The sequence below is a fragment of the Hydra vulgaris genome, chromosome 15 (genome assembly GCF_038396675.1).
Source record: "Hydra vulgaris chromosome 15, alternate assembly HydraT2T_AEP".
Taxonomy (NCBI): Eukaryota; Metazoa; Cnidaria; class Hydrozoa; order Anthoathecata; family Hydridae; genus Hydra; species Hydra vulgaris.
Genome location: NC_088934.1, coordinates 34724671 through 34750000, shown reverse-complemented (window position 1 = coordinate 34750000; position 25330 = coordinate 34724671). Strand labels below are relative to the sequence as shown.

The 25330-nt window shown below is 28.1% G+C and overlaps 1 protein-coding gene across 4 annotated transcripts in view; it reads left to right on the top strand.

The window, feature by feature from the left end:
* The window catches only part of LOC136091345 (TNF receptor-associated factor 6-B-like), a 106215-nt gene that overhangs the window by 5544 nt on the left and 75341 nt on the right, over window positions 1-25330 (top strand). For 2 of the 4 annotated variants that reach the window (XM_065818800.1, XM_065818801.1), the window contains exons 3-5: window positions 13571-13625; window positions 14080-14184; window positions 14530-14694. In XM_065818800.1, coding sequence (XP_065674872.1) covers window positions 13571-13625; window positions 14080-14184; window positions 14530-14694 — 325 coding nt within the window. Of the gene's footprint in view, window positions 1-13570; window positions 13626-14079; window positions 14185-14529; window positions 14695-25330 lie in introns of those variants that run through there. The other 2 variants (XM_065818802.1, XM_065818799.1) reach the window with 1 other exon arrangement.

Genomic DNA, 25330 nt, shown 5'->3' with positions numbered 1-25330 from the left:
GTAGCACTAATGCGACGAAAATAAAAAAATTGCTTAGCAAACAAAAACAGGCTATAAGGATAATTTCAAACGTAGATCGCTTCTCACACACACAAACACTATTTAATGAACTCAATATCCTAAATGTATATAAACTAAACCTCTATCAAGTTCTTATTTTCAAACTTGATAAAAATATATTACCAATCTTATTTTATTCAATTTTTGAAAAAATAAATCACATATACCCTACTAGATTTTCAAAAAACAACTACATTCAATCCAAAACTTATTATTCCGCTACTAAATTCTCTATTGTATACCGAGGACCAAAGTTGTGGAACATAATATTAAATAATGAAATGAAAACTAATTAATCTCTAAACCAATTCAAAACAAAACTTAAATTACTTTTGTTAACTAAAAATGAATTAAATTTTTTCTAATAAAACTTCTTTATATTAGAAATCAATAATTTATAGTTAATTAATTAATTACTTTAGATTATTAATACATAATTAATCAATAATTGTACATATATTTTTATCATTTTAAATGATAAAAACAAAATTCTTTTTGAGAAATTTATTTTCTATTTTTGCGTTATTTATTAATCTTTTACTTTTATTTTACACTGTTTATTTGCTTTTACTTAATTGGCAATGAAAAGCATTAAAAATATAATTAAATAAGTTAAACTATAAAATGCTCTACCAATAAAGTGTTTTTATATAAAATCGTATCTTCTTATTTTTCAAACCAATTCTGAAATGTTATTTTTGTCATTTAATATTTTAATAAATTTTGTTTCTTTTATTTTACAAAGCAATTGTTATATCTTATTTTTTGAAAAACTATAAACTTTAAACGATATGCGATATAATTAAATTTTCTTTTATAATATATATCAGAGATATATACATTGAAACCATATTTTATTGTCAAACTATATTTTGTCTAGTAATGACACATTTTTTGGGGCTTAATGATAAGACTAAATTTGTCTTCTTCTTGCCCCGGCCATGTAATTATTTTTTTTTAAGTTAAGACTGTAAATTTTTTTTTTATCGGCAAAAAGTGTAAATAAAATAAAAATAAAATAAATATATTTATAGCAAAAAAATAATAATGTAGCAAAATAGAAATCTAATTTTTTAAATAAAATGTCAAAGTATTTTCTTTTTATAAATGTATTATTCACGATTGTTCCATATACTGCCTGCAATCTCGACAAATGCCGAAGAATTTTACACTTACAAGCATTTGTACGTAACGATATTTAAATGGCAGAACTAAAAAGATATTAGGTCATTAAAAACTAAAGGAACGGCCATAGCTATGAAACGCAGTCTAAAAGTTAAGCCAAAAATGTTTTCCGCAGTGACGTAAGTGTGTGTCAAAATAACTTTGGAACGTTAAGTTTGCTCATCTATTTATCGGTGGCCTATAACTCAACCTAGTTTTGAAATATCGTAAATTGTAGATTATGACCTTTTTGATTTTAAACCAACATTTTTTGATATTTGTAGTTACATATAATTAAAACATGTTCTACTAAACTCACATCCTACTAAATCTTTGACCTACTGCATTTTTTACCTACTGAGTATTTAACTTTATGTATTTTCAATTTTAAAACAACGCATTTTACCATATGAATTTTATATATTTTGTTGTTGATTCGAATGCGAGCCAAATTTGATCAAACTTTTTGTTTGCTAATTAAAAAAAAAATGTGTTCTTTAAATAAAACAACCTTAAAAACACAGACGAGAAAATCGGTTGAAAAATAATTTTTCTCAAATTGGTTGAAAATGAAAACCTATAAAATAGGTCGAATAATAAATAGGTCGAAAACGTAAAAGGCATAATTCGGTTGAAAGTAAAAAAGGCAATGATCAAATAAAAAACAACTTTAGCCTCAGTAGGTTATCTAAAAATTAGTTCCACTTTTTAGTAGATGTTCTTTTTGTAGAACAACTAAGTAGGTCGAGATTTTTGTAGGTCTTACTATCTGACAGTAACTGTCTTAGGTGTTTTGAATAATTTTGATTATGAAGTAAACTATTTCACAAAACATATAAAACTGGAGCAGATATGTTTTTCAAGGATAAGAGTTTGTATTTTATGCAATCTTAGTAAAAAATTAGTTTTTAAGAATTAACATGGAACTTCATTCATTTATGATTAAAATGTATCCCATAAAAATATATTTGATATATTTCTATTAAAAAAATTTTCCTAAAAAAACTTTTTGATTAAAAAAGTAAAATCTTATTTTTAGTTTGCTTCTTCAAGTTTTTTGTCACAAAGTGACGTTACATACGCGAAAAATGCCATGTCAATTACACAGGTCTACAAAAAATACTTTTCTTTCTGTTGCACAACCCAGCGGGCATGCGAACATTTAATCAACGTTTTAATAATGTTCGTCCTTCATGTTTAGACTTAAGTTAGTTTTGATTTAGAACGTAGGTCAATCGAATGTTCCATTTAAACCAAATCTAAATGGTTAGTTTTAAACGTTATTTAAACTCCATCTAAATTTTTCCGAAATGCCGAGCGAATTTTATAAAGTTACGTTTCTTTAATTTATGCTTCATTAAATAAGCGGCGTAAATAAAAGTTAAACGTTGCAACGCGTTATTTAAATACTCATAAACCAATCAAACATTAAACAGATATTTTTATAGATATATTAGTCAAAAATACAAATACACTCAGTTTAGTTATTATATATGCATTATCATTATCATGATCGTCCCCATGACAATCAGCGTCATCTTTGCTTAAATCGATCAATCCAGCCTCTCCGTCTTGAGAATTTGTAAAATTGTCATAACCTTTCCCAGTTCCACCAATACTGAAGAGAGCCATTCTAAGATGGGAATCAACGCACTAATGTATTTTGTTTACCGTACTCGTACAATCCCATTTCAATACACAATCTAAAAATAATAAAAATAACGCAATGAACATCTTCATTCTATTTATTTCAATCATTTATTCAATTTTCTAAATCCATAGTTTTATAGATTAAAATTTGTTTACATTAATACAGTGTGCACCGAGTAGATTTAAATTTCAACCATATTTTGAATATTATACAACAATATTCTATATACAAATGATATTGATAATACAGTCTACTCTCAATATCTCCAATATTTCCCAAATATTAGACACAGCAAAAATCATCTCGATATCTAATACTATTTCCCTGGTCCACTGTCCGAGATACTGAAAGTCAAGAGTAATAATAGTATAAAAACTCAAGTTGTTCAACTGAATTTAAAATGGAAAACTACCTAGAAGAGTCCTTGCCTAGGCCTCAGTTATAAAATAAGGAAATTGCTGTATTAGTTTAGCAAATTTATTTTTTTTATATCAAAATTTATTTTTTTTATATCAAAATTTTTTATTTTTATATTTTTATAATTCTTGTTAAAAATAAATTAACCAAATAACTAGTATTTATATCTCAAAATCTGAATATATATGCAAACACGTAACTTAAGAGAAAAATTAAGTATTACTTGATCGATCTATTACATTGTTTTTTGATATGGCAGCTCTATGTCTGAATATTGGTATTTTAGAACTCATTTTCCGGGCTAACAGAAAAGGAGACTTTAAAAGTGCTGATTGTGAATTAGCTATAATGTAAATAACTATATAGTTACATTTTTATGCAAAGTTATTTTCATTGAAAATTTATTAAATCTTTGTAAATTTGAACTAAAAAAGTTTATCCTATAAAGATAACAACCCTAAATATATTCATAGATCATAAAAATATATATTTTAATATATATAGTTCAATCCAAATCTGAAAGAGGTTTATAGTTAAGTTATAAATTTAGACATCTTACTTGATGGATCCATTTTATAGTCTTTTGGTATAGTAGTAATGTTTGATTTGAATAAAGGCATCTTAGAACGACTGCTTGAAAGAACTGATGACTGTGAAAGTGGTGATGGTTTAGCTACAATGTGTATATAATAAGTATATTGTTTGAAATATAATCGTTACAATTACTACTTGTATTAAAAGATATAAAGTAAGACAATTTACTTGCATTATCAATTTTATAACGTTGTGGTACCACATCCACAATCTTTTTGTATAGTTTAATTTAGCAGGTGATTGTGGAAATGCAGAAAGTTTGACTATTTTAAAAATAAAATACAAATACAGTAAGTGTAAAAAATTATTATAAATAGCTGTTTTATTAAAAACCACATACACATACAACTATTATCACTATAATCGTTACTGCTATTATTATCACCAGGACTTTGGGTAGAGATATTCAAATATTTCAACTCCTGCTACACTCCTCATAAAATTACCAGCTGTGGGTAGCACCAACTTCAAAGCACTGATTATAAATATTATTTTTTTGTTCTTTTTTACAACGTACTTATTATCATGTTTATTGTAACATTAAGTTAACGTTTTATATATTCTTATTTTTTGTATTAACATTGATATCAAATTCTTCCTCGCCTGAAAGTGAAAAAAATTATTTTACTATAATTGTTTTAAATTAGTATTAGCAATATGAAAAAATAAATTTAATTTATTTAAAATAATGCAAAAATATTAATTATTGATAAGTTGGCAGTTTATATCTTTTTATACATTATTTGGCAGTTTATGTATTTCATGTATGTTATTATTTTCAGTTTATATATTATTAATATTATTATCTATATAAACAAAAAAATTAAAATAAAACCTTCAAAAAAGTTGTATAGTCAGCACGTTTGCGCTTTTTTCTTATATGCTGATTTTCAACGTCTTTTTCAGTTTCTGTTGTTAAATCATAACTATTACAATCCTCACAACAATCTGTAAAAGAAATAATAAAACTTCTTAACTTATCCAAAGCAGATATTGACAAATAATTTTTTTTAATAACAAATGTATAAATTATTTAACATTTTGCAAATGTAATTTATAAAATTTAAAAACTCAAAAAAATATGAAGTTGTTGTCAAAAAATACCAAACCTGATGTAATTTTGATTTTTAATAGTTTGAAAAGCCGCCAATTTTCATTAGGTTCTACTCCATTTTTCATTAACTTAAACGCATTCATTTTGGATGGTGGGTACATAACTACTTTTCCTCTCACCCATGTGGAAGGCAAGACTCCTTCTTCTTTACAATGTTCCTCCAACCAAACAGCCCGGCGATTTAACATTTGCTAAAATGTTAATACTCTTTTTATTGTAGGTATCAACACATAACATAAACTTCTAACTTGTTTAAAAGTGTTTTAAAAAAGTTGAGTTGTTTACTAATATATATATATAGTTGTTTACTTATTACTATTACACCTTCTCCAGCCAAACAAGACATCAAGAGAAGCTATTAGCGGAGGAGAATGTTATTAAAATTTCTAATATGTTTATTACTCTTTGAATAAATTAAATTAACAGATTAATATCTTAAATGTAATAAGATTTACAATAAAAGTAAATGATATTAAAACAAAACAACATTTTAAAAAAATATTAAAAAGTCATAACAGAGGAAAATAGCTTGCACCAAATGAAAATAAAAATGAAAAAAGAAGATTTAATTCTTCATCTAAATGTCAAGGTTTAAAAGTATATAGCTTTACAAATTTAGTCGAATTGGTAACCCAATATACTATGAAATATCTTCATTATATTAAAAAACATATTTAGCATAAAACATATTACAAACTATTTTAGATTTATGAATAGTATATATAAAAATGTTATATACAAAATATATGTAACATTTTAAGCATAAATTATATAAACTATATTAGAGTGATATAAATATAAAAAGAAGTTTTTGAATACTTAACTATCAAACTTAATTTATCTCAAGACTAAAATAATTCCTAAATGTTCGTTGGACGATTTTCTGGTGCCTTGCTAAGTTAACCATGTTAAAATTTTTAGTAAAATAATTTAACACTCTTTTGAATGAAGAAGAGGCATCAACACAAAACCGCCATTACAGGGACGCTTCAGAACCTTTTTCTCAATTTCTGTAAACTTCACATTTTTTGATTTAGAATGTTTATAATGATTGTTCACAAAATAAATGTCTAAAAGGTCAGAGGAGCATGGCTCAATAAAGAATGGGTGCAAATACCAAAACTGTATATATAACTGAATATTGTATATAATGTTTTATTTCTGTTAACAATGGGTTAAAATTCACAATATTTAGAACGCCTTGTATGAGTGTGTTGCAAATTCGTCATTCTTTTTGTTACCAGTGTTGCTTTCTCGCTTAACTATTTCACATGCATGTATAACATGGAAACTTAGTTAAATCTTTTTGTTGACCTAAAAGAAAGTTAAACATTTTTAGATCTACACAAATAAACCATTTGTGTTCTGGATATTTATTTAAGTTAAGTACCATTTTAATATAATGATAAGTAACTTGTAAGTAAATAGAATAGCAAATTGATACGCAACAAAATGTATAACCATTGTTAAAAGGACACATTTGAGGCTTTGCTTTGAGCTATATATAAACTGTCGCGTTACATACAAAAATACGCAATTGTAATAGGAGACCTAAACTATTCATACAGAACTGTAGTAAAAGACTCTTACAGAACTGTAATGAGAGACCTAAAATATTCATACAGAACTGTAATAAGAGATCTAAAAAATTCATATAGAACTGTAATGGGAGACGAAAAATTATAACTGTAATACTTTAAATTGCATTAGGAGAACTAAATTATCTTTACAAAAATCAAATAAATAAACTTCTACAAAAAAAGTTAAAAAATGTTTCCTTTCTTGTTCTAAAGTAGGAAACTTTTGCAAAGCCGTCAAGAAAGTTTTTTTCCTTGAATCGAGAGGCTAAGAGTTCTGGTGCTTGCTTAGAATGTTATGAATCACGCATCATTCTATCATGTCATTCTATTTGTAAGTAAGTCTATCTGGCTAAAACTCTCACAGTTTTACATTAGAGAACAGTTTTAGATGACACTGCTTAAGAGAAATATTCCAAGTCTAGTATACGCTCTTTCGTTTCCAAAGTAGCATGCTTTGTTTTGACAAAAATAAACTTTTAAAAATTTGATTGAGAAGCAACACAGGACGTTATGACCATTTTTTTATCTTGGTCACCAAATTTTCATAGAAATGCTTACAAAAAATCATTTTTTTGGAAAAATTGTAAAATTCGGAAATGGCGAATTTTACAATTTTTCCAAAAACCAGCATTAAAAAAAAAATTATTGAATCAATTTAAATATCTTCCCAACGGGCATTTGTTGATTTAAAATTGATTTAGATCGCGATTAGATGACATTTACGTTGTCCTAAACGTTTAGGAATCTATTCTAAATGAGTTCTGAATATGTAGTTTGTATTTAAAAACTAAATGACACGGTTTTTTTACGGAACAAACTTAATTAAGTTAGTTTCGCACAGAAAGAAACAGACATTTTGAACCTTTCATTATGAATACAACCTAGAATTTCATATGAACCTTAAATTATGTAATAAGTGGTTTAGAAAATATGAAGAAAAAAAAATTGTTTGATAGACCTCAAATTCAGTAAACGGATGTTTGAGGGACATTATTCATTTAATAATGACTTTTAAACATCCTTGATTGTTGTTTTATTACCATAAACTATTATAATTTAGTCTGACTTTTCTATGGCATAAAAAAGTCAGACTAATTACCATAGGCTATTACTCTATAATAACATGCATGTAAATACTACTAAAATTTGAAAAGTTAGTTACGAAAAAGTTAGTTACGACAGTTATTAAAAATATTGGTATTATTGTAATAAATTGAGCTTAAATAAAACTTAAACAGCTTGTATAACGAGAAGAAGTGGTTTTACGAGATTTGAAACAGTGTGTATCACGCGAAGAAGTGGTTCAAAGATATTAAAAGAGTTAAAATACAGAGAAATAATAAGTTTCTTGAAATAATTCTTATAGAATTTAATTTACACTTGAGTTCATGAAGTGTAAGTAAATGTAAAGTGTGAATCCCAAGTACTTGAGAAAAAAAAGGTATTCAATGCATTTTGTTATGCAAAAAAGGGATATTCATACATTCGGATTGTGTAATCTTTTTTTATTAACTGATATTTTATTTTATTGACTCTTTAGATTCATTCATATGAGTGCAAAAGCAGAGTATATGCAAAAATATAGAAAAGTTGTTACAGATGCAAATAGTTGCTTTCAATGTGAACTTCCTAGGTTAACAAAGTCTTTAAATAATGAAGAAAATTTGTGTGATTTATCTTCTATTTCAGATAATAACACTGACTATTTGTTTAATAATGATTCCTATGGACTTGATAATGACATAGTACAACCTCATAGTAGTTCTGATGATGAAAATTATTTTGATATTGATGATACTGACACTGACATAATTCCGCCTAATAGCAGCTCAGACGATAAAAATAATTGTGATATGGATGTAGTTAGCATGGGATCATTTCAACACAATCTAGCTCAATAGGTTGTGAATGCAAAACTTACACGTTTATCTTGTAATGGATTACTAGCCTTGTTGAAACAGCATGGATGTAAGCTGGCTAAAGATAGTCAAAGTTTTAAGCCGCTGGTCTACTGCTTGTTTCTAATAATGTCAGACACAGCAAATCAGCACTACCATCTGAAAATATAGCTGTTCTTTTATTAGCGGAAAATGTTAAGGAATCTACCATTGCTGAATTTTTTTCACTTTTAAATGGATTGCGTGGAAGAGTCAGTGTAATATCTCTGTTTCTATCAGGTTGGATGTTTTTTTGGTTTTGTCGCAGATTTAGGTGGGTTTTCAAAATCGTCATCTTGAGAATCATCTAAACTGCGTGTAACTGTAATGCTAGAGTCATCTGCAGATTGCAAGTCTACTTGCAGGTCTTACAGTTTCAGTTTTTGTGCTTGTTGTTGCTGAAAGATTGTGTCTCCTTCAACTATTCTTCTTGTCATATGTATATATATATATATATATATATATATATATATATATATATATATATATATATATATATATATATATATATATATATATATATATATATATATATATATATATATATATATATATATATATATATATATATGACAAGAAGAATCGTTGAATTTTGTTTCAACAAAATAAAGTGCTCAATATTTTAAAAAGAACAGAGCAATTATAAAATAGCAGAATATCACTTAAGAAAATTTTTTCTTATTTTACACTGTGTTTCATCAACAACGATTCATCAAAAATGCATCACTTCTGATGAATCTTTGTTGATGAAACATAGTGTAAATTAAGAAAAATTTTTGTTAAGTGATTTTATACTAAGTTATATATATATATATATATATATAATATATATATATATATATATATATATATATATATCTATATATATATATATAAAATTATACATACATATATATATATATATATATATATATATATATATATATTAGGCAACGTCGGTAGTATATAATATATACTACCGGCGTTGTTTATATTATATACTACCGATATTTATAATATATACATAATATATATATATATTTATATATACATATATATATATATTATATATATATATATATATATATATAAAAGCATCGTCGGTATTAAATTCATTACACACATTCATTGATGTACTCACAATAGGTGGTTGACTATTCTGATCTTTAAATACTCGCGGACACTAAGGTAGATCTCGAGAATTTGATAGTTCTTCGATATCAACATTAGATTTACTCGAATTTGGAGAAACATCATTAGCAATTTCATTTTTTGGGCGTTTGTCAAGCCATTTTTGTATTAAACTTTGTGTCACCATGCGTCTACTAATATAAACATTATTAGTCAAGCTATTATCATTTTAAAGTAATTAAATAATAATCTCAAAACAAAATGCAAAATACAATAAAAGCTTTGTAATAAATAAAAAAAGTTTTTTTTTTTATTCTTTATCACTACCTACTTTATATTATGGCTAAATACTTAGTATAAGTTAATTGGTAATACCACAGATTATATAATACTAGCTTTTTTCACTAGGGATGTTAACAAAAACCACAGTAATGCGGTTCTGTAGTAATACGGACCATATTACTGCAGAACCGTAAAGCCACCTTCGCTGCCGCACCGCACCCCCTACACCCTTAAATACGTCCTTTACATATATATATATAAATATATATATATATATATATATATATATATATATATATATATATATATATATATATATATAAATATATATATATATATATATATAAATATATATATATATATATATATATATATATATATATATATATATATATATATATACATATATATATATAAATATATATATATATATATATATATATATATATATATATATATATATATATATATATATATATATATATATATATATATATATATATATATATGTATATATATATATATATATATATATATATATATATATATGTATATTAGGGATATGACTTTTTTGCAACCTACTAGGCCTGTATCGTAATTCAATGAACTTTTATGTAAAAAGAACGAATAAATGTTTCATTTTGACATATTTTGAAAAAAGGTCACCCCAAAACCAAAAAATCGAATTTTCAATAGGTACACTTTTGTACAGTAAATGAATATTAAAGGCTGAAGATGTTGTAAGAGTCATACTCCTGTTGTTATTTTATTTATTTATGCAACATGTACTGTGATATAACAAAAAATATTATGTGATATATAATTAATAGCAAGTATTACAAAATTAACAGTATCAAAGCGTCTAGTACAACAATATACATAACTGTCTGTGTCTATAGGCCTACTGTGTTTAGTACATGGGTCACATGATGCTCACGTCTCATAAAGAGTCTAGCGCTTATTACTTAGAATGAATCGAAGTTGCAGTTTGTCTTTCTTTCTGCAGGAAGCATACAGGTCTTGCATCACCTTGATTGCACGTTCAGCTATCTGATTACTTCGTGGTATGTCGATGACGGATGGCTCTTTCTTCCAGTGATTTTTGAATGACTGCAATGCCTTTTTGTAAGGCTTCAATACATCAGATAAATTCTTGAAGTCATTGTCATTGTACTTTTGACTACTAAACCAATGTTCTGCCCACTCATATGAAATGAACCTGCAAACCTTCTCCAAATTCTTTCTCGCTTCAGGCATAAGAATGAACGCCAGAATGGCGAGAATGGCTCTTGAGTTCCATCTGGCATTGCTCATATTAGGAATGTTCTGAAAGTGAATCAGAGGGAAGTTTCTTTGTTCTTCATAGAACCTAAACACTCTTGTTAAATGGTACAAAAACTTCATATCGTCTCTCCACCCTGATTTATCAAGAATTTCTACAGTTCCATTCACAAACTTATCCTTCAGTTCATCATACTTATTCAACAGTTCAGACACAAATGGGTATTCAATGTTTGGAGATTTGGTATCACCCCCAAGTTCTTCGTCCATCACCAGACGGAGAATCCTGTCTAGTACGTGATGCTGACAACCGATAAATTGTGGTATTGTGACACCCTTTAATTTAAACATACGTTGCAACTTCACAACAACTCCATTTCTCTTCCCAGTATTGACGTTTGTTGTATCAGTAATGATCATCTTAATTGAATTCCACAAATTGTATTCATCAATAAGTTTGGCAATTTTTTCAGCAACAGTTTCAGCTTTGCCATCTTTTAAACGCAGTGCATCAAGTTTCACGTCAGTTCTTTCATTCTGAAGTACAACTACCTGATATTCCTTATCATCTATTCGTTTGCCGTCAAAGTGTAAGGACCACTGTTCCTTTTTAAGTTGTTGTATCATTTCTTTTTTTAATTTACCTGCCTCTTTGAATATGGACTTGTAAATTGCTGATTGACTTGGAGTTGGAATATCAATACCTTGTTGTGATAATACATTGCATATTTTAGCAGCTTTCTTTGTGGAAACTCCACTTGATGTAACCATACTTACAGCAAATTTACTTTTGTAGTGCTTTCTAGTTTTTTTCTGAGTGTCCTCATCATCGTCTTTATCACCGTCGTCGTCTTCAACATCTTCACTCTTACTTTTGCAGTTTTCAGATTCAGTACCACTGTCTGTGGTAGACAGGACTTGTGATGTGGAAGGTATTGCTGTTCCAGACTGGACTTTCCTTCTCTTGGAAGGGTGAATGGTTTCTTTACTTGCCACTTGTCCTGTTGAGTACCCCACCTGTCCTTTACTTTCTTTTTGTAGGTGGTATAGACGTTTATCTTCCGAGGATAACCACTGGCCATTCACTTTCGTGATGTCAAATAATGCATTGAGAACATCATATTTTCCACGCTTGACACATTCATCATAGACCTTCAGCACCTTCATAAGCTTTGCTCTTATCACTTGATCAGACACACGTGGAAAGTTCAGTTTATTGTCCCACAATTTTGTAATTTCCTTAGAAATTTGGTCTATTCGTTCTTTTCTTCCTTTAACATATGCTCCGAGAAACTGGTATCTTCCTACGATCTGCAATTGAAGTGGTATTCTGGATTTTTCATCGTGTGAATGTTCTTCTACAGCCACGCTTCCTCTTCTTCTGTGTGACTCTTGAAATCTCACCAAATTTTTAGTCCAAGTCTTCTTGTTCTTTGTTACTGTGGTATGACTTTTCTTGTGAGACATCATATAATATTGTTACGACTTTACGGATAGCTGAGCGTAAATATCCGTTTAATAAAGTCGTTTAATTAATAAAATACTTTAACTGTATAGTAATCCAATTATAGTTCGATAATCCAGTCAATGTTGATAACAGTTCGATAATCCAGTCCGTATCCTAACGATAATGCTACAACTACTTATACTTCGTACACTTACAGCGTCTTTAGTTCGCTACGGTAGTTCCTTATTAGCTCAGTTACACGCAGAGTACTTCATAGAACTATTCACATTATCAACACTGAGCTCTGACAGCAGCTCGCTTATATAATTATTTAGAGCTTCCAGAATGTTCTACTAAGTTCTATAATCTTCTACAGTCTGTTACAGTCGTCTATATCACCGTGGTAACACAATGACGTCATCACATAACAATTCCAAGTATTTGCCGGCACACGGCCGTTTCGTTGCCATGGTAACGTGTGGCGTTATATTTATAAATTCATAACAAAATAATGAAATAAATAGAATTAAGCTGAGAATTAAGCTTAAGATTAAAACATCGGTCAAAAATGAATGTATAAAAATGGTAAATCAAATTTTTATTTTGGGGTGACCTTTTTTTGTTGCAGAAAGCTATTTGGGCCTTTTTTCATGATTTTAGGTAAAAGTTCATCGATTTATGATACAGGAAACATTTTATTTGAAAAAAAATTAAAAAGTCATATCCCTAATGTATATATGTATATATATATATATATATATATATATATATATATATATATATATATATATATATATATATATATATATATATATATATATATATATATATATATATATATATATATATATATTACATGATAGATACTAGGGTATAAATTTTAGGGTATATCTGTATTTATAAGTATGAGTTGGCAAACTTTTTCGCTTTTAGAAATAAAGGAATTTTAAAGTGCCCATTAGACAATTCTAACTTGAATTCTAACGAGGTAATTTAAGTTTCTAAATAAGTTTTATATTTTTGTCTAATTATATAGTTTGTTGTTTTAATCTTTTTAATACGTATTTTTTACTTATTTTATTTTTATTTGATTGTTTATTTTTAGTTGCTTTTTTTTAAAAAAGGATAAAGTCTATTTTTCATTTATAATTATTGCTATCATTTGTATGTTTACGTTGTTGTTTACAATATCTTCTGGGTTACCGATATAATAAACTATATGTTCTTAATTTTACCCCGGCCATCTATAATTTGTTACACAAGATCTATTGTATTTATACATTCAAATGGCAAAGATAAGTAACTGAGATAATTATAAAAAATTAATAAATAAAAAAGTTAATTTGTTTATAATGGTATACTTAAAAAAAAAGAAGAACCTGTATAAACAATTTTATGAGTTTTTTTTTTTTTTTAAATTGATAAAATGTTTTTTCATTTAGACTTTTCGTGATAAAGCTATTGAAAGAGTTATTCAGGAATTAAATGTTATATGTAATAACAGCTTCAATAATTGTCAATGGACTGGAAAATTAAGAGAAATTGATGTACGTAATTTAAATTTGTTTGAAGTTTGTCTGATAAATTTAATGCAGTAAATGAACTTTAGATTTTTTAAATTATGTAAAACTTTTAACAAAAACTTTTTCTTGTTTTTAATTAGATTGCACTTCTCGCTAAATTAAGTTGTTTTCAAAAGTTTGAAAGTGGATGCTCTTTTCAAGAATTTTATAATTTCAAAAAACCAAAAAAAAACAACTAATTTCTTATCTAATAATTTAATAACAGAGAAATAACGTTTATTAGAAAAACTTCATAAACAAAGCTAATTTAAAAGTTAGCATTATTCTCATAGAGTTTTAAATAATTTAAATATGTTTTTTTTATTTTAGAACCATTTAGGATCTTGTGAATATCAAGAGGTAAAATGCTTTAATCAACAGTGTTTTACTTCACTTTTGCGTAAAGAGCTCAGGAATCACACGGAAACAACATGCATATATCGTTTGGTTACCTGTCAATATTGCAGTCAAAAGATTCTTTTTTATGAGAAGCTAGTAAAAGCATTAGTTCTTTTATTTATTTTTTTATACTGTTAAATATTATTTTTACTTTTAAAGAATATTTGAAATTTTTCATATGTAAGTTGATTCTACATTAACATTTTCTAAACTTATTCTTTAAATATATATCCTGGCCGTCCTGATCAGTAAAACATGGGTCTTCACCCAACCAATCGTTTACATACTTATCTATTTCACTTTGATCATTTCTATAGTTATTCCATGAACTCTTCAATATTATTTAGTCAATGGTAGAAAAAAAAATTATCAAAAAGATAACTATCTTTTGCAATCATCAAAAAACAAATGCATCTTTTCCGCAAACGTCGAGCTTGTAGGATTATTATCTTTTTTTTCTTTTACATGCAAAACATTGATAGCTGAGTGGTAAAGTACGCTGTCATTTGTGTTTATTTGCGAATGTTCAAATCTGAACCTTAACACGTTGCATTTTTAATTTTTTTAATCCGGCCAATTATATTTAGGCTTGGAATACTGTTTACTGTTGTTTGAAACCGTAGCCATTTTTTAATTTTTCAATAATAAAAACTCCCACTGCTTATCCGAATGTTAACTGCTTTTGTTCTGTTATATAAACGACAGTGCTATCACTACTACTGCTACTACTACTACTACTACTACTGCTACTGCTACTGCTACTACTACTACTACTACTACTACTACTACTACTACTACTACTACTACTACTACTACTACTACTACTACTACTTCTACTACTACCCCACTACTACAACTACGACTATTACTTCTACCACTATTACTACTACTACTATTACTACTAAAACTACCACTACTATCGCTTCAACTGCTAATACTACGATAACTACTACATATACTAACCTATTAGTATGACTAGGTTTTGTAGATGGAAAACAATGCTATTGTTTACGTGAATAAAGGTTACGTTTGATATTTCGTCATTAATGTTAATATTGTTTTAAACAAAGATCCCAAGTCGTGAAGGGTGGAGAACAAAAGGGTAAAGACTTTTTAAACTTTGATTTTGCATAAGATTTTGTGGAAGAGTTGTCTTTAAATATGTTGCTTTATCATAGAAAACTGGTGTTATGGTAAACAAAACTAAACAGGTCATTTAAGTTCTGCAATAACAGTATCCTGCAAAGTCCTTTATTTGGAAATCTTTAATCTGTCTCTGCAGTTTTCCTCATAAACATTAATTAGTTTACTATTTTCTATTAATTTTAAATTGTTTAAAGCGCACTCTTTAAAGTTTTCAAAAGCAAAGAAATTGTTGTTTTTAAAAGGAAAGATATGGTTGCATCTTCTGTAAAAACAAAAGAACCCTGTTGGATTATGTGCAGCTAAGGTAAAAAGACCGATGATAGTGTAACTCTAAGAAGATTATGCTTTACTATTCTGTGCTCAATATATTAGCCATCAGTATTGGAATATCAGATTTACTTATAAAGCTTTCCTTTAACTTTTCGACATTACTTTTTGTTAAGCATCTCCTTTGCAATAGCAAATGCAGCATTATTTGCAATAATTTTTCCTTGAACAAGGAAACTACTTAACTATTATATTATAGTTATACGTATAACAATAAAAATATGAAAACTAAGGGCTGTTGTTTTGCATTTCCCATCCAAATATTTTTAACAAACCTGATCAATCTCTTTTTTGAACTGATGCTCTGTCCTCAGAGGCGGGTGCATTGACTTTACATACACCACTGCTGGCTGTTTTTACTTTGTTTTACGTCGTATATTTCTTACTGCTATTATTTCCCCGAATAAACTGTAACATCTTTGATGAAACAAGAAAGTTGTTGATGTATTTCAGCCAGATTATTTTGATTTTAAAGTCTTGTTGAGTTTGACGATAATAAAAAAAAAAACTATTCACAAATTTATGCTATTAGTAATATCTCCGAACAATTGTTTTCAACGACATATCGTCCCCTCAGTATTATCTTGTTCTATGTCGCTAAACTATGGTTTTGAAAAAAAGGCATTTGAATTTTCAAAAGCCCTAAAAATGTTCAAAATAAACTTTGCACCAAATTTTGTTATTATAAAATTGTCAAGGTCAATATATAATACCCTTATAAACCATTTTTAGAAAATTATTGTGTATTTAGTGTTTAAAAAAATGATTTTTGACTTTTGAGATAGAACAAATTACTGACAAACTTTACAATATACAAAAATTGTATAATGTTTTATGTCAATTTCTTTGGGTTTTTTTAATTATAGTTTGTCCAAACATGCACAAATATCTTATTTGGTGAATGTTTTGAATGTATTTCTTACCAAGGACGGATACAAAGATGGGATTATCCCCCTCCCCCCATCTTAAGAATTATCAATCTTCAAAATATTATTGATAGAAATTAAAAAAAAAATAAAAATACAAAATATTATTTTGCAACATTTGAATTTTTGGCAAAAAAAAGTTAGTTATATACACATTTAATATATTTATTAGTAAACTAATTTATAAGCATTTTTTACGCTCTTCGCGTGCATCTTATTTTTGTTCAATATGACTTAGATGCTGAGCCCGTTCACAATCATTTAAAGTACCTTCAGCACTTTTGATTTTAAAAAATTTACACTAATTACACCTATCTTTTTTTCTTTGCCGGAAAGAATTATTGAACTTAGTTAGAAAAATGATCAAATGAAACAGTGGTTTTAGCTGAAAAAACCATTTTTTTTGGTCATATAACCCCCTCCCCCCTAGGACAAGACCTGGATCCACCCCTGTTTTAGACATTATTTGGTTGTGTTCAAGTAAAACATATTTTTTTTCATGAAACAATTATATTAAGACATAAAAATAATTAAGAAAAGTACATGGGAGATGCACATGAATTACTAAACACAAAGAGTTGCCATATAATTTCTATCAATCTCAGGCATGTAGGGCATCATTTTTTTAATATCTTCATTCTTTTCTTTTGAAAGTAAGTGGCTTTTTTTGGTCTGAATTGACAGTTTTGGTGCAGTTATGGGATATGCTGTAGATTTCTTTTTTCTTAATGATTGGACACCTGCAAAAACTGAGGTGAAGCCGTCTGCATGTTTTGTTTTAAATGAAATAGTAAAAGGATGATTGGAATAGTATTTTAATTGCTTTACTTGAGTAAAGGGCACTTTGATAAAGTTATAGCTTTTAGCTCCAGCTTGAATATTTAAAAAATCAACATCTTTCATCTGCAGGATATTGAAAGGTTTCTGTCGCCTAACAGACTTTAGTATTCTGATCAGACCCAGTGGACTGTATACCTCAGTTTTTTTTAATTTTTGGTCAATGCTGCTATGAACCGCATCAACCTCTTGAACACAGCCATGTCCGCTTGCAGAAAACTTTTGAGTGATAGATTCAACATCAGGATGAGCATTTAAAAAATGCTTTATTGCCGTGCTCATAATACTGTTTCTATTTTGCGGAACGCAAGAATCTGACCATAAAATGAGGTTCTTAAGTTGTGGATGGGTGGTAAGCACAGATTCTAAAATTCGTAGGATTGCAGATGCCAAATCATTTCCGGCTCTGCCAGATTGCCTTTCAGACCAGATACAACAATAAACATCTTTATCTAAAGAAAGATGTGCTGTCATGTTATAAACAGACAGCTTCCTAAGATAAAAGAAGTTGGATATCTCAGCCTTGGGAACTGTTAAAACATTTTGTAAATCAAAACAAAGAACAGGATGTCCTGACTGTCTGTCTTTTTTGCGCTCTTCGCGTGCATCTTCTTTTTGTTCAATATGACTTAGATGCTGAGCCCGTTCACAATCACTTAAAATACCTTCAGCACTTTTGATTTTAAAAATTTCACACTTATCACACCTATCTTTTTTTCTTTGCTGGAAAGAAATATTGAACTCAGTTAAAAAAATTTCAGAGTATAAGTCCTTTTTAGCCGGTTGAAATCGTTTTTGCTGACAAAAATCTTGGTAAAGCTCATACAGTCGACTAATAGACAATTCAGACTCAAAGTATTTTCTATTTGTATTAGCACGGCAATAGTGCGAGTCTATTACCGGAATACTATATATGTGTTTCCTAACGCCATCTCTGACCGCGTCAGGAATTTTCTTTTTTGTATGTTTACCTTGTTTTCTTGGGGTAGGCGTGTTTGTATCTGTTTGGAAATGTTTATAAAAATATCAAATTCTTTGTTGGCTTATGTCAAGAGTGTTTAAAAAGAAAGGTTTGCAAACTCTGATGGGAATCCCTGCCAGGTGAAAAAAGTAGGCAAATGAGTATTGCCGCCTCGATGAAATTGCAAGTGTTCGTTTAGTTTTTTTCACAATACGTGTTGTATTTTCACTATAAAAGTGTGCTTTGAGGTCATCATTGAGTCCCCAAAATTTGTTAAATAATAACTCCCGTTGCTCTTGCGGAAAATAAATGTGGCATTTAAATTTACAGTTGGTACAGTCCTTCTCATTATTGATCTCTCTCTTTCTTCTTATCACTTTATTCCTGCTTTTCTACTCCTGGCCAGCTTGACGCCTTTTTTTATTGACATTGCATTTCCAGCTATCTGGATTTCTGGTTCTTTTACGTCCAACTTTTTTTTTTGTCGAGAGTTGCTCTATTGGCACAACTATTTCTAAATCCGTATGTAGTAGCTTATTGTGGAAACTTGAATCGACACTGTAAAAATAAAAAATATAAACTTTAGCTACATTTAGAAACAACATAATATTAAAAAAAAATCAAAAATTATTGACAATTGGAATTTCATAAGCATCGTAATTAGCAGGGTAATATAAGTTATTTTTTTACAGTTAGGAAATAAATAGTATAAAGAATTTAGTCTTACTTAAAGACTTTGCACAATATATATATAGTTATTTAAAGGCACAATATATATAGTTATACATATAGTTATATATATATAGTTATACATATAGATTTATAGTTAGTTAACTACTAGTACTGTGTATGAGAGCCAGTCTTAAGTTATTTTAACCCTTTAATGCACGATGTTTATATAATAGTTGATAATGCACGATATAATAGTTGACTATTTTATCGTTAAAAGAACATTAAATGGAATCCAATTATCGGAAAAATAAAATTTTCCTTTTTATTTTCAAATTTTAAAATTACCATAGTAATAGAAACTACTTACGAGTCGGTATTAAGTAATTCAAAGTCAACTGTTTCTTTTGTAACTAGACCAATAAACTTACTTGACGACATTTTAAAAATATCAAAATAAAAAGTCACGTGACTTGCGCTACAACATTGATTTGCAGATTTGGGCATTAGAACATTATAATACTAAAATGTTTTAAAAAAGTGAAATAGAATAAGATAAAACTAACAAAATACGTAAAATTGTAATTAGAACAAAGTCAAATTGAATAAATCTTGACGAAGCAGAGAAGGTAATAATTTATTGATAAGTGGAAATAATACATTATACTTTTTTAAACAATAAAAATTGGTTTTTGCAAAAAAAAAAATTTGTAGATAGAACAAGATAATACTGAGGGGACGATATGTGCAGGATTTATTTTTGTGAGGAGAAGGGGAAGTCCAATACTAAAAAAAAAGGAATTTTTGTTTATTTAAAATAAAAAATAAAAATTCGTTAAAATCTTTGAAGTTTAATGATTCTCGAATTTTTGTGATAGGTGAATACTTCAAACCCAACCCTAACATCTACTAGCTAAAGAAAACAAGTATTTTGAATTTCGTTTTTAGTAACTTAACTAAGACGCTGCGCTTTGTTTTTACTCGACATTTACTTGGATAACAACAAATAAACAAAAATAAACAAACGCTTTTCTTTATTAAACAAATTTTAAAAAGTAAACGTTTTTTTAAGTAAACTCGAAATAGGAACGGTGCATGTTTAGATTACAATTTAGTCTATTTTTTTATTTTAACACATTATTAAGAAAAAGTTATGGATACATGTTTATGGCTACTCTCATTTTTGTTAATAATAAAGAAATAGTAATAAAGTTGTTACCAACTACAACTTATTCGGACATTGAAACTTATTCTTTTGATACTCATGGCTCTAAAGCTTTGAAAGAAGGACATTCTCTTTATTGTTCAGATCACGTAACTTCAGTATCTTTTAACAATTTATCAGATGCTGTAAAATTTTGTTATTTAAAAGAAACTATAGTACCTCAAACAAGAATAAACGATAAAGAATATGAATCATGGGTATGTTTAAATAAAAATGGAAGTATATTATCTGCATTATGCAAATGCATAGCCGGTTATGGAGAAAGCTGCAAACATATATTTGCTTTGTTATTGTTTGTTGAAGAGCATGTGCGATTAAGAGAAAATGTAACTTGTACGTCAGTAAAACAAAAGTGGGGGACTAAAACTCAAAAAAGAAAATTACATGAGCCAGATATATTACAAAATATTTCTATTAAAAAAGTCAAACCTAGTATTGAAAATAAATGTCTTAAACTCAGTTGATCTTTATACAATCCTCGTCCTTATCATTTAAGGCAGTCAGATTTTACATCGGAGGATTGGGAAGCAGTTGCAGAAGCCACCGATAGAAAAAGTGCTGTAATTTGCCTAAAGCCAAATATACAGTCAGAATATTTTAAAAAAAAAAACTACCAAGCACAACTAAAAATGAAACACTACCACCCATCAAAGACCAATTAGTAGCTCAAATAGAATGTTGTTATGGAAATGAATGTTTAGCATTTAAATGTGAACAATTTTTAATTCAAATCAAAAAGTTTACTTTTGAAAAAATATAGAGTTGGAAGAATATCGTCATCGATCGCTCATGATGTTTTGAAAAAATTTGACGTTGACTTGATATTGAAAAATAAAAAAGCAGCATTTTCTTTATGTGTTCAACTTTTAGGCTATAAAAAAAAAGCAGAGTGTAAGTCAATTTAATGGGGTAACATGTTTGAGTCCTATGCCATAAAAAAGTTATATTAAGGAAATGAAAAAAAATCATAAAAACTTTAAATGTTATCAAACCGGCCTAATAATATCAATTGAAACACCTTATCTTGAAGCAAGCCCAGATGGTATTACAAGTTGTACATGCTGTGGGTTTAGTTCGCTTGAAATTAAATGCCCATGGTCATTTAGGCAAAAAAAAATCTCTGAATATGCTTTAAGTGCGCAAAGTTTCCTAGAAAACAAATCTTGTGCAAACACATACACACTAAAAACTAGTCATAGATACAGTACGCAAATACAACATCAGTTATTTATTAGTGGCTATCCACATGTTGATTTCTATGTATGTTTAGCCAGTGATCAAAACCGTGAAAGAATTTATTCTGATCCTAGCTATATTAAAAATGTACAAAAGTTTCAAATATTTTTTACAGAATTTATTTTGGCTGAATTATTTATAAAGAAACTCCAAAAAGAGGAAATGGTTAAATTAATTTTATATGATCTTATAAAGAAGTGTGTTAATGATTTAGAAAGTAAACAACTTAATAAAACATTCAATAATGACATCATAAATCTTAAGCAACAGAAAATATGTGATAACGATCTGAACACATTTTGAAAACATTATTCTTAAAATTTTTCATGGTTTATAATGTAACTTTTTTTTTATAAAAAAAAATAGAGTATAAAAAATTGAAATATCTTTTTATATATATATATATATATATTTATTAAGATTTAATTTATGTCAAATAAATTCTTTTAAAATTGGTGGTTGTAAATTACTTAAAGCCCCACAAATAACATAAATATGATCAATGAGGTCGACATTGTTAATGATAACTCGTTCTTACAAATCCTAAACTCTTCAAGTCGACGAATTGAGCGTTCTTCATGGACACGTGATTGAGCAATTTCTTTGGCTGATAGAATTTTCGCTTGTGTAAAATGTTGTCCTTCTTTTTAAAAGGTGGACAAACTAATACCACTTTTTTTCCAAAAGCAAATCTTGGATATTAAAGCCTCTGTCCGCCAAGCACATAGAACCTTCAGAAAACATGTTAATAACATTGCAGTCCTCTGTAATGTGTCTATCTGAAGCTTGGCCACCGTAAGCTTTGGAGATAAAACTGAAAGAACCAGTCTTTGTTGTAACAACTAACTTTTTCAATGTGTTACTACTTTTATAAGTACTAAATGTTTGACACTGTGCTTTTACATTTGATGGTCTCTGAATTTTTTGCTCAGTGCAGTCTATTATACCTTCTACATTGTGTAACTTTCCAGAAAAATGTCTTGCTTTATACAATAAATTTGCTTCTCGTATGGGCCATAAAAGAAGAGGCTTTAACTCAAAATAATTCCAAAATAAGGAATCCAGGTTGTTAAGATACTTGAACAATGAGACTGGGAAATCGAAAGTCGAAATGCTAGATCTTGAATAGCCAAATCTAATCGCAGTTTTATGCACATTAGAAGAATTTCATCCTGGATTATTATAGTGCTTTTTCTTCCAGGCTTTTCTAGTTTTTTTTGTTTTAATTTGAAAGTTTGTGAAAGTTTCCCCTTGTAGTAGCATAGTTTGTCATACTTTTTTTCCCCTTTACTAATTAAAAACATAAATACTTTTTTTGTGCACTCAGTATAAAACTTTATTAACATATCGGAATGGCATACTCTGTCCCAACTAAACTCTGCTTGTGACTTCAATAAAAACTTACTCAACAAACGTTTTCGATGTTTTAATAACAAAGGTCTTATAAGTAGTCTTTTAGGAGTGTTAATAAATATTTTTAAGTCTTCCACGTCATTTGTTTCAGATACAAGAAAATCTTTTCCAACAGGTAAAGCATAATCATGAACATAATGAATATTAATAGGCTCAGTAAATTCTATTTGATCATGATTATCTTCGTTTTGATCATGACTACTCTGGTAATCAGCAACATACTTTTTTTCTTAATTATGGATATCCATTTTAATGGAGATTTTCTTTTTTTTAACTTAATATCGTAACCATTTAAATACTCAGTAGGGTAAGGATAAACATCAGTAGGTCGTCCCATTTTAAAATGATTTGAGCAGACTGGAGAACAAAGAGAAATTCTAAAGTTACTCATAAAAAGTTCAATTTTCGAGTTCCATTTACTTTAACGTCTTTGCATCTCCAAAGTTTAAGTTGCAAACTACCATTAAAAAGTTTAATATGGTCTTTAATAATGTACTTTTGCGGATACCTTCTATCATTGCTACAGTTTTGAACAACGCAGTGATCACCCCCACCCATGTATAGATAATTGTTTACTTCCTTTAAAAAATTGTTTTGATTTGTTTGCGCCTCGGTTATCCCATAATGCTTTTCGCTGATTTCGCGCAAAATTAATAGCGAAATGGTCTATTGCTAAAGATATTTTAGAGCGACGTGGCTTTATATAAAACATGATTTGTAATTTTATGATTAGAGCCTATTGGCGGTATATCAATTTATTTCAAAATTTTAGTTGAAATGGTAAAGCATATTTTTTAGATAAGCCCTTCATAAATTTAGGCTTCAAACCATCAAGGTATTTAAAAATGTTGGATAGGAGGGGATTAAAAAACACAATGGGTCATCTTTCTTAAAACACGGTATGACATCAGCCATTTTTTTAAAAAAAGGAAATATCTAGAATGCTTTTAATTATACGCTTTGAGACTTTCTCTGAAAAACTTACGGAAAGACTATAACTTATATGTTAAGATATTGCCGCTAATTTTCTTCTTAATTTTCATTATATCAATAGTTTTGGAAATATTGTCCGATTTAAATTTATGAAATTTCAAACTCTAAGATACCTTTTTAAATTTGTTCATTATAATTGTGATAATCGAATGGTTTATATATATCTCTCAACCTTTTAACAGAATATTTCCAAATTATCGAATGTTGAGAGATCCGAGTATCATTATTAATAAAGAAAGAGAGACGTTTTGGAAAACACCGATAAGAATTAAATTGTTTTCAAAAATTGCTTTACATTTTTCGCCATATATATACGTTTTTGAAAGTACAAGACTTACTTGAAAGAAAAGATTCACATAACCTTTAAAGAGAAGCATTAGTTTTGGATTGCAAAATAATGCATCGAAAATACGTTGGCATAATTTTCCGAATAAAGTTACCCAGTGGGTATGCGTCAACGGGACGTCTCACGGACGACCAACGGACGATGCGTGCACATTGGAAAACGAAAACATTTTTTTGTTGTTTTTTATACATTAAGAAAGAAATACTAATCTGAATAATTAAGTTTTTAACTATATTAAATTCCTTCAAAACTAAATTCAAACTTTTAACTTTTAAAATCTCATTTTTTAGTCTTTTACTTTAAAAAAAAGTTATATAAAACAATAAGTATCTTTAACAAAAAAAAGTTTACATTTGCAGTGAATACTCTTTTTTTTAAGACATTATATTATCTGAACAAACGCCAAAAAAACGATTTTAAAAGTAGGGATTGCTAGCATACGGCATACAAAAAACTTTCGAAAACCTAAATTTAATTTCAAAAACTCAAATAATTTTGAAAAAAAAAGTAGTTTTAACATAATACACTAGTGGCCATAGGAATGGACACCCCTGTAATGTTTACCATTTTTCTTAGAAAAGTTGACATATCAGGCATTTGGTGGATTTAATTATTTATTTTTATATTTAAACCACTTCATCTATTGGCTTATA